Source organism: Lycorma delicatula, chromosome 1 (assembly GCF_047948215.1).
Source record: "Lycorma delicatula isolate Av1 chromosome 1, ASM4794821v1, whole genome shotgun sequence".
Lineage (NCBI taxonomy): Eukaryota > Metazoa > Arthropoda > Insecta > Hemiptera > Fulgoridae > Lycorma > Lycorma delicatula.
This window is the reverse complement of record NC_134455.1, coordinates 111,437,754-111,455,938: the sequence shown is the minus strand read 5'-3', so window position 1 is coordinate 111,455,938 and position 18,185 is coordinate 111,437,754. Positions and strand designations below refer to the sequence as shown.

Here is an 18,185-nt window from a genome sequence, read left to right as displayed (position 1 = left end):
AACTGAAAACCTGTCTTTACCAATATTTGGACCAGTGTTTATTCGTTGTGCTATGATACAGAAGAAATTTTGTTTTCTTTTGGAAAACTTGAGTTTTGATGAAAAAACATGGGAAGCAAGACAGATGGTCCTGTGATAAATTCGCAGTATTTCATGAAATGTGGGATGCTTTTATAAAAAATTGTGAAAAGCATTACAGCCCCTCAGAATATGAAATAGTAGATGAGACTCAGCTAAGCTTCTGCGTTAGATATCCTTTCAAAATATACATACTGTCAAAGCTCGATAAGTAAGGTTTGAAAATAATTTTGCTTTGCAATTCAAGAACATTTTACATCATGAGTGGTATTCCATACGTTGGTAAGGAGATAGCAAAGAAAAAAAGGAAATTTGCTGATTCCAGCTCAATATGTCCTGAAACTGACCTCACCAATTTCAGGGACTAATTGAAATGTAACTACAACTGGTTCTCTTCATTTGAATTGACCAATGCTCTCCATGAACGTCGATTTACATTTGTAGGTACACTTTGGAAAAATAAAACTCAGATATCACCTTTAATGCTATCAGCTGCTCCACAGGGTTCTTCCCAATTCATGTATCAAGATGACAAAATGATAGTTTCATATGCGCCAAAGCCTAAAAAAAAAGGTGATCCTTATTTTGCCTATGCATCAAACTGGAGCAGTAAATGCAGAATCTAATAAACCAGAGATAATAGAGCTTTACAAGTTTATGAAAGTTGATGTTGATGTCTTAGATAAGCTTTACCATGATAAAACCACAAACAGGAAGAGTAGAAGGTGACCCATGTGATACTTCTATGGAATCCTCAACATAGCAGCTGTAAACACTTTTGTGATTTTAAAATGGAATTTTAACTGCAAGCACTTTTCCAGTCATGCTCATGCTGACTTCAAAATAAATCTTGCTTTTGGACTAACTGAACCACTGATGAATGCAAGATTGTCCAATCAACGCATTTCAAGAGAACTGCGATTCACTATTGGTACTATTTTGGGTAAGGAAATGCCAGAAACATCTGCATCAACACTAACAGGTAATCTATGCGCAAAAAGGAGGAGATACAAATTTTGTGATCCTTCAAAGAATAGGAAGGGAAATTTATTTTGTGCAACAGATGTTTTTGTGGGGAACACAAAATCATTTTCTGCTCAAAATGTGCTAGTAATTCTGATGATTCAGATTAGATTTGATTATTATTTTGTAAGTAACTGAATTTGCTCAAGAGTACCAAAATTCTTATTTTTTTTATTATTTAGGTAAAATGTACTACCATTATATTATTGCAGAGATTCCTAATTAAAGTTATTGTTCATAAGTAGCTATCATATCAAGTTTCTAATAAAAAAAATTGCTTTTCTAAAAAACAATTGAAAACAATAAGTGATGTGAAAAATTTAATAATTTCTTAAAATAAAAATTTTAATTTATTTAAACAAACTCATTTAATTTTTAAAATAACAATTTAATAATAATTGTAAACGTCATTAAAAGTAATGTAAAATAATTGTAATTAATTGTGAAGTATTTGATAATTTTTGCATTGTTTTTATTCAAATTAAATTCAAAACTGTGATGGCTTTTCAAATCACAACAAATAATTTCTGTTTTTTATTATTCTTTGGTAAATAAAGTTGTTTTTACAGGCCTTAATTTCAATTTACTTATAAAAATATAAAGAAAACAAGATAGTTGGTCAGATCCAACCTGACCTTACCATTTATGTGATGAACACTCACCTTACCATTAGAGGGTTAAAAAACAATCATAAATATGAAGGAAATTCTTACTTAATGAAATTTCAATGTATCACATTGCAGGCTGTTGCAATCTTGGCAAATGCGATCAAGTTTTAATTATATGTTACATATTACTGCAATATAATATGGAAACACTAGATTATAAAATTGTTTAATTTATTTATATATAATTATAGTCTATAATAATGTACACATCTGTTTATATACTTTTATAAAGTTCAATGTTATGAAGATTCATCACTTTGGCTGTATCTAATATTGAAATTGAGCTCTCTGATTTTAACATAAGGGTAACTATATTGAATGTGTATTCTGAACTATCTGTCAGTTTATTAAGTTAAGTCTTCATCTACAAGGACTGAAAAAATTTAATATGTTATAACATTGTATAGCTTTATATTATGAGAGCTTCAAACCGCAATACTGTCTGATCTGTATGTAATGATTGGGAATGTATATACTTGACTAGCAGTTTAATTTTATTTAGCTACTACCCAGTTCAGACTCTTCTCAGGTTTGTTATTGTGTATAGTAAGTAATACTTTGATGTATTACATATTAAATCATAACCATACTCAGCTGTAAAATGGGTCTAATTCCAATGTATATGCTCTCGTTACTCTTGCCAGCCACTTAATTGGTTCACACAAAACCAGACCACCAAGTTAAGTATGAGCTGGACACTGATATTCAACTGTAATCTTGGAAGTTAAACAGTATTCAATCTTGTTCTACTGGAAGTAATATAGGTTATATTTCAAAGTATATAGGTTATAGTCCGTAGTCTTACCAGCATGACAATTAATGTTGCATGTTCCACATATGAAACTAATTGACAGAAGGGTGCACATAACTTCCTGAGGGCTGTTAACTAGAATGTTAGAATGGAGGGCTGATAGACTGAATTGTCAAAACAGAATAGCAGCTAGTATGCTCAGCAACATAAATAATGATGTAAACCATCAATCCAGTTATAAGATGCTTTAGGACATATACCTTCTTCTACCTGAAGACTTTTTTTGGGTTATACTAAATACTAACCTCTTTGCAAAAGAAAAATAATTTAATACAAAATATAAATAATAAATATAATTAATACAAATTGCAGAAGAAGTTTTAATTTAGTAATAACTCTCTGAATATGTTCTGGAAAAAGATAATTATTGAGTTTCTTCTTTTCATTTTAGAGGCTGCTATGGGAGTGTCACTAAGTGATTTATCTGATAAAGGAGAAGAATATGTAAAGGCAATAAATAGGTAAATATTACATTACTTTTAATTATTTCCTAATTAGTATTTGAAATAAAAAAAAAAAAAAAAACAGTTTTCTTTTATATTTAAACTGCCTACCTGGTTGGAAAAGGAATTGAACAATAATTCATAAACAACCTAACTATAATAAAAAAATATAGGCAGCTCGTTGCAGAAATTTAATTCAATTTCAAACTACAAGTTATGCTACACTCTTCCTTCATGCAAGAAGTTATTTTATATTAATTTCCATTAGATACCAATACATATATGGGATTATATTAAAGAACTCTGTTTTTAATCAACAAAATTTTTAAAAAATATTTTTGCCCTGTTTTTTCATATAAGAAACAAGAAAAACATTTCACATATTTTCAAAAAACAAGGAGAAATTTTATTCAGTACAACATTTAATGTTTTCTGATGTAACAAACTTTGTACCATAGATTTTTATAAAAATTGTTTCTTTGGTTCTAACTGAAGAAAAGAAGTTCATCATAGCTAATGAAATGCGATTCCAAAATAAAATAAAATTCATTCCACTCTATAAAAAGCTTTTCTCTCCCCCTTCATTTTGATAAAAATTCATCACAACTCTATTACTTTTCATAATCTTTGAAATGTATTTTATTCAATGCTTTTTCATCATCTAGCATATGAATATAAAATGAAAAATTCTATCAGAAACTGAAAAATTAAATTTTTAATCTCCTTTTATCTCTGATAACAGTGAATTAAAAAAAAGGTTATCTATTTTTTTTCAATTTCATTAAGATACGTTATATGAATTTTTAAATATTTATCTGTCTCGTAATGAGATTAAGATGTTTTAAACAAATGATGTATGGATCTTTACACTTAACTTGTTTAATTTATATTTTGTAGGGTTCCTTTAAAACCCTATCATCTTATTATTTCCCTATGGTAAAAGACTTTCATTAAACGTTTTTTGTTCTTTAAATTTTTATTCTACTACAGTTTTTCTGAAAATTTACATACAAATTATGTGTACTAGTTCTTTTGAACTACACTATTTTACTGCTCAAGATTTATAGACAATAATACATCTAGTTGTCACTATTAAAAAAGGAAAGGGAAAATGGTTGTCAGGGAATATTTTTATCGCCATGTTATTCGGTTGTATTTCTGGTATAATATTTCATAATATTTTTACTAGAATGCAATTCTTCATTTAATATTATATTAGTTTCATTAGGAATAATTTTAAAACAATCATCTGCATCTGTTAAACTGATTGGTGAAGTTATCATTGTAGATTCAGTACTGTTTGCTGGCTGAATCTATATCTGCTTTCCTTAATCTCCTCAATTTGCATTTAATAATACATGTTTATTTATTAAAATAAATAACATTATTATTGATATTAGAAATTTCATCAGTAGTTTCCTAATTACAATAATTATTACTATGTGTGTAATAATAGTTTCCATTGGGTAAACAGAATGCTATATTTGACCACCAAATGTTCTATTATATTATTCTGTAATTCAACTTATCTTATAAATGTTTCATAACCAAATTTAATCATTCTTCATAAGCAATTCAAAATGTTGTGGTTTGAACAAAATTGTAAATTTAATAAAAACATTACATTATTATTTTTTACATTATTGTAAATGTACAAAAACTCAAAGATAATAATTTCATCATAAAAGATGTTTGTAAATTTAATAAAACAGATTTTTGTTTTATATTTTCAACAGAAAATTCTAATTCATATTTATTGTTATTGAATAGAAGCTATTTAAAATCTCCATAATAATTTTTCTTTAAATCAATAGAATTCAATAAGATCATTTCAGCCATTCTTGTCATTCTCTCAGTAACAAATATAAGATTGTACTTACTACCTAGTTTATTCAATTATTACGTGTAACCAATGAAATGTTGATTCACTAGTTATTTATTTCCTTAATCTTTTGCAAATCATTTTCCCAAAGAATCTATTGTATGCCATAGTAAATGATGTTTAATTTAGTTCTTTTCCAGATAGTAACATTTAACGATTTATACTTATCATCATTTGGCAATTTTATATTAAAATATCCATGTATAGTAAATCTTTTCATTTTTTCATATATTAAAAGATTAGAATGTTTGAAGCAACTAATTAATGATCTTATCAAAATTAACATTTTTAAATATCTTTGTTTGACTCACAGGTATAATGAAATGCATCAATTTTAATATTAGTAAAATAAGAGAGTTTAACTCTAGAAACCTTGTTTTGTTTATTATAGATAATAAAAGCGACTTAAGTGAAATAAATTGTTTAAATAATTAAATGGTTTCACAATTGCCATGCAAGTCAAGAAGGTTTTTTAATTTGATTTCTAAGGCATAAGTTTCACTTTTTAGATATCAGATTTGTCAGTAAAATGCCAATTTAATTATAAATGCTTTAATTGACTTTCTCGGTCAATCATTAATAACATAGATTAGTGGGAAATTAAAATAATTTACTTAATAAATCTTCTTATCCTCAAGTATCCGCGGCCCAGAGGACCAGAATGTATGTAGAACAGTCTCCGCCTTGGTTCAATACCTAAGTTAGGTTTCACTAATCCAAACACGTATATTTCGCTAGTTCAAATAGTATACAGTAAATAAAGTCAGTGTTCAGTTTCTATTTAAATATGTATTTTATTATGTCTTAATGTTGATACATGTTTAATATTTATTTTAATAATATTATATTTTATTTATTACATTGTTACTTTAATATGTAATTAATGACTGTGTATGAAGATGACATAATGATGTGTTAATTAATACTGAACAATTCAATAATTACTATTAATATTATAAATATCAGTTTGTCAAAGCCAACATAATATATCAACTCATTTACTTTGTGAAGTAAGAAGAACGTGACAGTTTATTTATAATTACAGAGGAGATGATGGATGGAACTTAACAAGTGCCTTTCCTCAAAATATTCTGCTCTTTTTAGAGGTTTACAGGAGATATTTTTCTTAATAAAGAATGAAATTTTTCATCTCCATCCTTGGAATGACACTGAAAATTCACCAATTAGTATTATTTATTTGTGAAACCACAATAGTGGTTTTGTGAAAAGTTATTTGTGAAACCACAATATTTCCATTCTGAGGAAAGCTTGTCATGAGATATCATTGTTCTTTCTTACTTTTCTTTGAAAGTAGAAAAGGCTAATGAATTCTTTTAATAGATAAGTTTAATTTATTAAGTAAATTTAGAATTAAATAAAATAAAGGGGCTTTTCTATTGCCAGGTTTTTGTTATTTTTTATAAATGTTAGCTCTTTCTATAAAAACACACTACCTCTAATATGAAGATATCCAAAGTAATAAATTTATCTAAGCAGTAAAATTTAAAGAAGATATTTTTATATTAATGGTACATTATTGTTTTATTATGATACTATGATACATTTTTATATTTATAAAATCTCACTGCATTTATCAGGAAAATTTAATGTTTGTTTACTTCAATACATTTCAGAGTCAGTAATCTGATTATGTGTAGAATGGTTTCCCCGTGGTTATGGAATGATTGGATATACTATTTAACATCGAACGGTCGAGAATATTTTAAAATTTTAAGTATTCTGCATAATTTTACAAAAATGGTAAGATTTTTAGAAATTATATGTAATTTCTTAAATATTTTTGTGTTTGTTATTTAAGTGATGTGTTACTCTGTGTTCTTTTTGTCCTGTATTAAATTTTTATTTTAATATTTTTATCTTATTACATCCTACATCCTCAATTTTGAGAATGAATTTTTCTGCAGTTCATGTATTTTATCTAAATTACTTTGCCTAAATTTCCTTTTCTTACTGAATTAACTAAATTTCAAATTGTGTATGGCATGCCAGCTAATGTAATTCTCTTTACAATTTTCTTAATTAATGCATAAGTTATTTTTTTCTCAAAATTTCTCTGCTGCATTCAAATTATATTTACCGACCTCTGTGGTGGGAGTGGTAGAGTCTTAGCCTTTCATCCAGAGGTCCTGTGTTCAAATCTCAGTCAGGCATGGCATTTTTTATACACTACTAATTTCCATTTGGCTAAATGATCAGTCTAACAATTGGTCAATACCTGCACATCTATTAAAAAAAAATATTGTATTTATAAATAGTCTTGTTTTAAAAAAAGGTAAAAGTAGAATTTAAAAAATTCTTTAAAAGGTACAGTAATTATGAAATTAGTTTGGCTTCATATAGATTATAAAAATGATCAAGAAAAAATTCATATTGAATAAATAAAATTTTTGTATGTTGATAAGGTTTTCTAATAAATAATGTTGGAGAAAGAAGTCATTAAGCAAGAGTTTTTTGTACAGTGATGAACAACAAATGGGTACATTTATCGGATAATGAATGTATAAATAATATGGACTGTCAAATAAATAAAATTTAATTTTTACCTCATTAATCACTTCTACTGAATAGGAACTAGAAAACTAATAAACTAGGAGTAATTACTTATCCTGAATAGCTAGAAAACTGAAATTCTGTACAGTAATTGCAAAGGTGACTTTATGAAAAGTAAGCAAAAATTATTTTGTTGAAAAATCCTTAAGGACAGTCCAAAGGGTTTCAAACCAGAAGGGCTGAAAACTTGAAACCCGACAAGAATTATCAGTTTAGTATCACTAAAAGTGACACCATTGCAATACACATCACAAATAATAGCTAAGTAATGATTATCATTTTTTGCTGAGAAAGAAAATCTGATAAGTATTAAATTTTTAATTTTTATATTCTCTTAAGGTTCTTGGGCTCTTCTAAATTTTATTTTAATAATAATTTAGTACAGCTCATTTTTTACATGTAAACAATTTTGTATTATTCATTTCAGATTATTAAAGAAAGGAAACAAAGAAAGACTTCAGACCATTCAAGAAAAGGTAAGAAAGAGAGGAAAGATATTTTTATAACTGGTGGATATTTTGCTGCACGTTCCCAAAATATTTGGATAAAATTTAAAATTAATTATTATTAAATAATAAATTTAAAATAAATAATGCATTAAATAATTATAATAATAGTAATAGTCAGTGGCAGCTCGTAGCTAAAATTAGTGGGGGTGCTACTCTATAAAATTTTTTTTGGACCTTTTCAAAAAATGGTTAATGTTTTCTGTAAAATAAAAGAACCTAAAAAAATTAATCAAAGAGAATAGCTGGAAGCAGGATAATAATGTAATTCTACACTTCATTACATTCAAGTATACAGTAGGTTTTTAAGCACAATGTGCTTAAAAACCATAATCAGTTTAACCAAATAAATAATAAAATGTCAGTGCAGATAATATTTTTTAGTATTATAAGATAATAACTTAATAAAATATCCGCTTAAAAACACTATGGTCCAGTGGTGCAATTTAAATATCAATGTACACAGAAACAAATACATGATTAGTTTTTACTAATTAGCTTCTTTTTTGTCCTTCCAATGTGTTTTTGGACAGATCTGGCAATCAAAGAGCCCTTGCTTTCTGCCATCTTCTGATCCCCACTGAAAAATCAACTAAACTACTTTAATATTCCTTCCACTGATTAAACTAGAAAGGGTAACAACGAACAAGGAACATTTCACACACACGCCGAGTAGAATAAAGTACCTTCCACCACGTGCCAGGGTAGGCACTACGGGAGCGACTGTGTTCTCTCTCCCTTGCAGCCTCGTGTGCAGCTTCCTATGCGCACATGTGCACAACAGCCAATCACCATGCCGTTGGAAATGTGAAGTGCACAGTTACATACAAAGATTTTTGTACCTTTTTCATAAACTGGAGCATGGCTACTGACAATAAGCTTAAAGATTATATATTGTACAAGTATAAAGAAAGAATTAAAGAAAAAAGGACTCATTATATTAAATGTTATCAATAACATCAAGTGGAAATAGGGGACGCTGCAGTTCCATAGTGCCTATATGCAAGCCGCCAGTGCTAATAGTTCTTATTTACTTATTACTATTTTTCTGATTCTCCCTAAAATACTGAAAATTGTTATTAACTCATGAACTTAAATACTTTTATGTTTACTTTATTTTTAACAAATAAAAATAATTAAAAACTAGTACTAGAATGACATGTTAAACTTGTAAACATCTGAAAAAATGATTATCCATTACTAAAAGTTGAAAATATTTCTACCATGAAAAGCCTCAATTAAAATAAATATAATGTTAAATAAATTATAGACTACTACAATTCTTGCAACAAAAATTATGCTAGGAGTAATTACTTATCGTATATTAGGAGTATTACTTATTCCTATTGAAATTTGTAGATATCAGAAACATAGAGGGTTATTTAGAAATAAAGATGATTGGATACAGTACAAGAGTTCTGCCTCAGAGTATCTGCTATGATGCACATACATAAATAATTATCCATTAATATTGTGATGACAATTTCAATAAGCTTAAATTTGTATAATTTAAATGATTATATATATTTCTTTTGGTAAAGTTATGTATACTTCTAACTTGAAAAATTAGAAAGATTGGTTCCAGAACTCTACCTCCAGTAGTTTTTGATAGATGTGTAAGACTGTGGAAAGTGTTCAGACCAAAGTTTGTTTATTTTTACAATTTTAATTATTATCTGTCACATATTGGTGTGTTTTGTTTTAAATAAAAGTCGGGTTTCATAAATTTTTATTTTCATTTGATTTTACTTGTAAAAATTCTCTACAAATTTTCTTACCGTGTTTTAATTATTTATTAGAAAATCAATGATTTTATTCCAAATCTAAGAAAATGTATTTTATGAATCCAGTTTTCTTAGTTTTTCGACAATTTTCTTGGTAACTGCTAGATACAATATTGGATTTTTTTTATAAATATTTCTCATCAAAAACTATACATAACCACAATTTTTTCTTATAATTTGTTTCCCAAGAATTTCAGTAGTCTGTAATCTCATTTTACCACTGAATATGAAATCAGGACAAAATTCTTTATTAGCTGTAATATAGAAACAAAGTTTCTCCAGACCTACATTTACATAAACCTTTTTTTAAAATTTATTTTCTCCAATAGAACATATTTTGATATTATTTATGGTTTGAGTTATTCTGTATGCAATGTTTATATACATTTTAATTTTAAAGGCGAACGTTAATATTTAATATCAGAGAATATGTCTAAAAATATTACATATACCCATTTTATTCTGTAGAATTACCACTCTGTAATTATTCAGCTTATAAAATCATTAGGATACAAGCAGTGTATTTACAACCATGTTACCTGTTTTTGCTTCTTGGAATAATGCCTTTTCTCCTTCCTTAATTTCACGTACTGAATATTCAATTTACACATTCTTTAAAGTTATACTTATTAAGAGTGAAAAAGCATTTTACCTATGAAGGATTAAAATGTACTAATATTAATTAATTTTTGTTGTACAAGTGAGGGAATTTCTATCTTGATATGTCAGCTGTCTTATTACAGAAATTTGTTCATTAGTATACCAATTTTGACAGTCTCTTTATATTTCCATAAAACATATTGACCTAATATGTAGTTGCTTATGAGAATTGTAAATGTATTTCCTATTTTGGTGTTTTAAACATATTTTAGTAAACTTATGACATCATTCCTTTTTGGAGCTTAGCTGATGAATTTCATTGATAGTTTCCCTCTAAATTTAAAAAAAATATGAAAGTTTCTCCTGTATCATAAAAAATGTTTCATGATTACAAAAGAGAAAGGTATGCTGATACTAATTGAAATTCATGTTTTTTTATTTTCTAATCTGTTGTTATATTTTTTTTCTTACAGAAAAGCAGCAGTTAAAAACATTTTTAGATTGCCTACTTGATCTTAATGAAACTGATCCAGATATGCTAAATTTTGAAGGTATTAAAGAAGAAGTTGATACATTTATGTTTGAAGTGAGTAAAACTTTATTAAATTTCATCCCATACACAAAATAAGAAATGATCATGGAAATTGTCTGACTTATTGTTTAAAATCAACTTATAGTGAAGAAAATTAACAATATAATGATTAACATTCAAGTATTTATTAATTATACTTTCACATTTCAGACAGATGTAATGAGTGTTTTCGAAGAGTTCTATTGGGTATGGTAATATTTTTTTTTCTCAATAAAACTTATACAGATTTCAATTTTGGTTTTTATAGATTCAATATCTAAACAAAAGGAAAAGAATTTGAACTAGTAAATTTAGACTTGGTTTATACATAAATCAAAGATTGCAAAAGCAAGTAAATATTAAAACAAGTGCAACAATGGCCAAGGAAGCATTTAATATAAAAAGCAGTTTTTTTTCTAAAGCAGTAAGTTTTCTTCTTTTTTTTTGGACCTAGACTTGAAGTACACTATGAAATGTTATGGGGAGTGTACTTCTGTTTGGCTGTGAAACATGGACACTAAGAAAATAGGAAAAAAAGGAGTTGAGGCAAGATTGGAGATGATTAAAAAGACAGAGACAGACTGAATGAAAAATGAAGAAGTAATGAGAAGAGTGGACAATCATAAAAACTTAATCAGAACCCATTCTTAATCAAATTATAACATTCTGAAAGAAATTTGGAGATATCAGAAACATAGAGGGTTATTTAGAAATAAAGGAGATTGGATACAGTGCAAGAGATCTGCCTCAGAGTATCTGCTATGATGCACATACATAAATAATTATCCATTCATATTGTGATGACAATTTCAATAAGCTTAAATTTGTATAATTTAAATGATTATTTGTTTGACCTATCTCCAAAACTGGTGTCAACTGTTATAAAAAGCCTAGAGAGGACTCTTTAGTATTGATTATGTAGTAATTACCCCTCACAAGAGTATATTACCAACTAATGACTGATAAATTAGCCAGATAATTGTACTATATAATTAATATACTCCACCTTACCCACCAGGTTGGTCTAGTGACAAATGCGTCTTCACAAATCAGCTGATTTTGAAGTCGAGAGTTCCAATGTTCAAATCCTAGTAAAGGCAGTTACTTTTATATGGAATTGAATACTAGATCTTGGATACCGGTGATCTTTGATGGTTGAGTTTCAATTAACCACACATCTCAAAAATGGTCGACCTGAGACTGTACAAGACTACACTTGTTCGTAATAAGTGTTTTATGTTATTGTTCATTAAATTTAATCCTTATTTTGCTTATTCTGAAATGACCTATAAATGATTTACATAAGAATAAATTCTGATGTACAATATTATTTTAACTGATTATTATGTACTCAAAAATAGCGATGGTTTTTCTAGGTACTTATCTTATCGTCAATTATTTATTATGTCTATATCTAGACAGAAAAAAATGAATGTTGTGTTTTCACTACTTCAGCAGCAATGAATATTCATAAGGAAAGCTGCCAGCAGTATAGTGATATAAAAATAAATTAACATTTGGCTGACAATATGTAAAATACTTCAAACAAGTTCTCTAAAGTGCATTGATCTTCTGAATAAAATTTTTTGACAAATATGGTGTTTTTGTTCATCCCCTATCAATAGATGCTGATACTATAGTTTGGTTGCCATTCTTGTAAAATGTTTATGAAAGGAAAACCTGTGCGCTTTGGCACCTTGTAGCCTTGTAGCGCTGTTTATGTTCACAATGATGACTTTTCAACTTTCCTGTTTATCAAGGAAAAGAAGCAGATTCCGGTATCATCAAGGTATCATAGATGTGTTTCAGTTGTTCAAAATTTATTGTGCATTGTAGGCAATCCTGAAATGTACGCATTTATTCTGATAGATTTTTTAGTTCGTGTAAATTGTTAAGTTTAGTGAAGAAGGAAGGCTTTTTCACTACCGGAACAGTTATTGAAAATAGAATTCAAAACTGCCCTTTGGAAGATTCTCATTCTTTGTGTAAGGAAACTCATGGGACATATGATTATCAATTTGATACCACCAATTCAAATTTTAATACAAAATGGAACGAAAGTTCTCCTGCTAGTCTAATTACAGATTTTCAGTCCACTGAACCTCTGAATAATGTCAACAGTGAAGTTCATTTACTGAATAATGGTGTCAGCAACTATTGAATAACAATAAAAGGGAAAAACTGGTCGTGGCTTTGATTTCAAATCTTCTTGATATAGCTTTAGTAAATTCATGGAAGCTTTATCAGTATGTCCACAAAGAACAAGTCGAGCGACTCAAATTTCAATGACTTATAGTTATTGCATTATTATCATCAAAGACATATAACACGGAAGAAATTGCTAATCCACAAATGCAGAGCCTTGGACAACCAACAGTGTTTTCAACTGCATCAACTCAGGGACACTCAGTCTTCCTGAAAAAAATGTAAATAATAAAAGAATCTGCTGCCAACAGTGTAAAAGTACAATAGTATTTTCATGTAGTAATTGAAAAGTTGGACTTCAGCTAAAATGTTTTATTGATTACCATAAAAAATAAACTTGATATATTTATTGTATACTGAAATAAAATGTAAACATTTCATTTACATTGTATACTAATTTTTTTCTGTCTGGTTTTTATTTAGATTCGTAAAAAAAATAAAAATAAAAAAAATTGTAAACCAAATCAGTTTGTGTTAATTAAGACACCATTTTCTGTTGAAGTTGTGCGTTCCCAACATTTCATAAATCGAATAATGAACATACCTGAGGGTCAGAAATCATATTCATGATTCAGAAGCACCTATAAACCTAAGAAATCATTTTACAACCAGTGCATCAGAGCGGGCCAAAATATGCGTTAATATTATTGATTGTATAAAAAATATATCTACTGTACATATGAGGTGCGACAATAAAGTAATGAGACTGATTTTTCTTTGCAAGATGTGGCAACGCTGCAGCTTGAGTAGGCACACCATCTTTGACCTTGGTCTATAAGCTACTACTAGTCCAAGCTGCACATTGATGCAACTGCTCAGTCGTGAGTTGTGCTGTAATAAGTGAACACGTGTTTGTGTCTCTCGTCACAGAAATGAAACCGCAAAATATTGCGCAACGGTATGCCATCTCTTTTTGCGTTAAATTGGGTGAAAACGCGACGACAACTTATGGTAAGCTTCAGAAGGCTTTTGGAGAGGAGGTTATGTCGAGAGCTCAAGTTTTTCGATGGCATAAAATTTTTAGTGAAGGCAGAACGAATTTTGAAGATGAAGACCGCAGTGGACGACCATCAACCTCACGGACAGATGTCAACTTGACCAGGGTGCGTGAAATCGTACGATCTGATCGAAGATTATCCGTGAAAATGATTGCAGAAGAACTCAACATCAATTGAGAAACGGTTCGTCTAATATTAACTGAAGATCTTGGTATGAGAAAGATTTGTGCAAATATGGTCCCCAAAAATCTCACACAACAACATCTCGATTCCCCCCCGACGGGAGAAGATCCCACCTCGTAGCGTGTCCGGTCGCTACACCACCCCCTCCGATCCTAGCCAGTAGTGGCTTTAACGGAGGACATATTCTCGCCCTCAAACTGATTGTGCCACACAGCTTTCAGTCCAGGCCCCGCAGACATGCCACTGATGCAGATGCCCCGAGGGACATCTACATCGGTAAAAATTCACCCCGAGATAATTTACGTGTTTATGCCTTCAGAATGAAGACAACGGACACCTGCAGCTACCACGTCGCCCTCAGGAACTAAGCTAGAAACCTAACCGCGGAACGAAGACCCCTTGCCTAGATCCAACTATTAAAGAGCCACTTTCTGAATGTCTCAGATCCGTACTAATAACCTCAACAATAAACTTTCCCACTAAAGTTTTATAGAACGAAATTTAGACCTAGTTCCCTTAAAAACCCCGCTTAATACTCAAACGAGTTTCTATCTGACTCCGTTCCGGTCTGCCCGGGAGAGGAGAATTAACGCCTACCCCCGCACACCGCCATCACGGAGTCCCGCGTGACATTCACCATCTTTCGCAGACCGCCGCCAAGACTCCCCTGCATACCACCAAAGCAGTACCTAGAGAAGCCCCGCCGACAGTGTCATTAGCTCATTACTGCCCCCGTCGGAGCGCGACCGTACCCACCGGGCAAGAATAATCCCGCCCGCCGACAACGGCCGCAACTCCGCCGACAGCATGATTAAATACGTACCACCAATACATCTAACCGATGCTGGCTGCCTTAAGCGCCTACCTTCGGCCAGTAAACTGCCCAGGCGGTCCCTAGCTACCCAGGTTCCTATCACCTACTAGATCCCTTCGGCAGCCCTGCTCAGGGCGAGGAAGCGAAGGAACCCAGCAACTATTGTCCACTCTCTACGAGTCCTCCAGTTGACTCGTAGATCCAAAATAGAAGTTACTCTCTCGAGTTCCCTAGCAACTCTGGTACGTTCAGCTTCGTACCGGGGACATATGTGAAGGACATGGTCCACGGTGTCATCGACCCCTACAGTCCGGACAGAAGCCGGAATCAACCAACCTAAACTTTTCCAATTTATCCCTAAAGGCACCATGTCCTGAGAGGAACTGAGTGGTATGCCGATTGGGGGAAACCCAGCTAATCCCTCGCAACTCTCTAACATTGGGAAATATACCATGCGTATAACGACCTGTCAAAGAAGTATTCCACCTATCTTGCCAAGAGTCGAAACCTTGGTCTTCGATCTCACGCATACACCCAGCAGTAAGAAGGCCTCCCTTCTTTGCAACATATCGCTGGCTACGTTCCGTAGCCGAAATATCCACAGGTTTGATGCCCGCGATCACAGTTACTGCCTCTCGCGAGACAGTCCTGTAACCACCGACAACCGCTAACAAAAGAAGACGCTGGGCTCGTAATAGAATGAATATCCCTATAACATTGGTTCCGCAAACTATGAGCCCAGACGGGCGCAGCGTAAAATATAATAGAGCCTCACAAACGCCTTTATAAAGAATCCGCATGGTACGGAAATTCAACCCCCAATCGGGATGGACCACTCTACGGACGCCGAAGAAAGCATCAACTGCCTTCTTCGCCACATACTGGAGGTGCTCCTTGAAGAGAAGCCTCTCATCAAGGATAACACCCAGATATTTCTGAAGGGTGACATACCTAATTGAACGACCGTCCATCACAACCCGCGGATGGCGAGTTGCAGCTAAACGGCCCTTCAAAAACATCATAGTGGTTTTCTCCGCACTGAAAACCATCTTATGCTGAAGACTCCACAACCGCAAAACCTTACATGCCTGTGCCGCTCTGAGCTCGATCTCAGCACGCAAACTACCCTCAACTAGTAGCAGCCCATCGTCGGCATAAGCCACGACGCGACAGCCACCAGGCAAACGCAGCCGCATGAGAGAGTCAAACTCGATGGTCCAGACGAGTGGACCTAATACACTGCCCTGTGGACATCCTTTTGACAGGGTCTTTCCTACTTGCGAAGGACAACAGTTCTGTCGCTGAAAATACTCAAGAGAGTCCTAATTTCTTCCTGCGTGCAACCACGCTTCTGCAATTGAAACAAGGCAGAGGGCCACGACAAGTTATTAAATGCCCCGGATATGTCCAAAAAGACACCGAGTACATACTTGCACTCACTGCCTGAAGCCAGATCCAGGACCCTAATAATCGCATCCTCTGTACTCTTACCGGGTCTAAAGCCATACTGGTCGTCCATCAGCATGTGATTCAAAGTAAGCCTACTATTAATGCGGAGGTAAAGTACCTTCTCGAAAAGTTTTCCAACAACTGGTAAGAGCGTCAGAGGACGGTAAGAGTTCTTCTTATCGTTAGTTCTTAACGGTAGGGTCCTTGTCGCCACCCTTGAACAACAGCTTCAAGATTCCACGCTTCCAGCAAGCCGGGAAATAACCGGCAAACAAACACCTATTGAATACCCTAATCAACGGGCCAAGAATTACAGGCAGGGTGCGAACAAGGAGCTGCACCGTGATACCATCATATCCGGGGGCTTTGTTCCTAGCAAGGCTACAGATTACCTGGCGGACTTCCGCCTCAGTAAACTTCAAAGACACAGAGTCCGTATTGAAATTTACAACCGCCGCTCGAACTCTCCGGTGATACGAGGTCTCACCAACCTCGCTATCATCGGGGAGCAGATCGTCCATCAGAAGAGATAGAATACGATCTTTCTCAACAACAACGCCGTCCTGGTTCGAGAGAGCTGACAGAAGACTGTTCTTTTTACGTTTGTGACCAAGCTCACGATAAACAACACCCCAAGGGTCTTTATTCCCTTGCTCTTGGACAAAAGAGCGCCAGGAATCTCGTTTAGAAGTCCTAATTCTATGAAAATACTCGTTCCTTTTCTGACGATACTCCGCAAACATGCCCTCGCGCCGGTCAGGATCACTCGCACGCTGTGCGGCTCTCCTGAGTCGGCCCACGGCCTGCTTTATCGCAGTCAAGTCCCGAGACCACCAACCAGCTACTCTCTCTCGACCCGTACTACGAGGGATTGAGAGTTCTGCGGCTTCAACCACCGCAGAGGAGAAATTCTCTGCCAGGTTATCTAGAGTGACCTCGTTCAGGGTACGAGTGAACACCCGCATCCTGGCCGCAAGAATGTTTGAAAACTTGGGCCAATCCGCCCGCCTGTGCAAGAAGTGCCCCTGCTGAACAGCGGCGTCCGCCCTAAAGACATCGCGAAGCCCACCTAACCACTCAAAAACTATGAGCCGATGGTCGCTTTCGCAATCATCGACTACAGGCCAGTTCTGAATCCTACCTGGGATATCCTTGCCTATGGTAACATCAATGTTGGTACCAAGGAAGGTCCTCCGCAATCCCACCGCGCCGGCAAAGGTTGCCGACTTGCCGGCGACATTGAACACTTCAAAACGATGCTGCGCGATGAAGCCTTCTAGGAACTCTCCGCCGTCGTCTGTGATCCCACTGTGCCAAAGAAGCGATTTGGCATTCGCATCAACTCCTATAAGAATAGGACGACCCGCTACCAGCCTGATAATTCTATCCCATCTTTCCAAATGTAATTCAGTGGGATCTCTGTACTGAAAGTACGAACTAACCACAACTAGGTCAAAACCATCCACAGCAAGCTTAACAACGACATGATCCGTGTCAGAGGCCTGCCGTATAAAGATACTATCAATAGCCTTCCTGCACAGAACGGCGGATTTACTATCACCTACATGGAACTTATTCCAGCCTGAAAAACCTGGCTGG

At 33.0% G+C, this 18,185-nt stretch overlaps 1 protein-coding gene across 1 annotated transcript in view; it reads left to right on the top strand.

The window, feature by feature from the left end:
- Positions 1–18,185, top strand: part of LOC142321213 (cytochrome P450 4C1-like) — a 63,212-nt gene that overhangs the window by 28,580 nt on the left and 16,447 nt on the right. The window contains exons 6-9 of the mRNA XM_075359212.1: positions 2,972–3,041; positions 6,540–6,666; positions 7,904–7,952; positions 10,840–10,952. Of these exons, the coding sequence (XP_075215327.1) occupies positions 2,972–3,041; positions 6,540–6,666; positions 7,904–7,952; positions 10,840–10,952 (359 nt within the window). The remainder of the gene's footprint in view (positions 1–2,971; positions 3,042–6,539; positions 6,667–7,903; positions 7,953–10,839; positions 10,953–18,185) is intronic.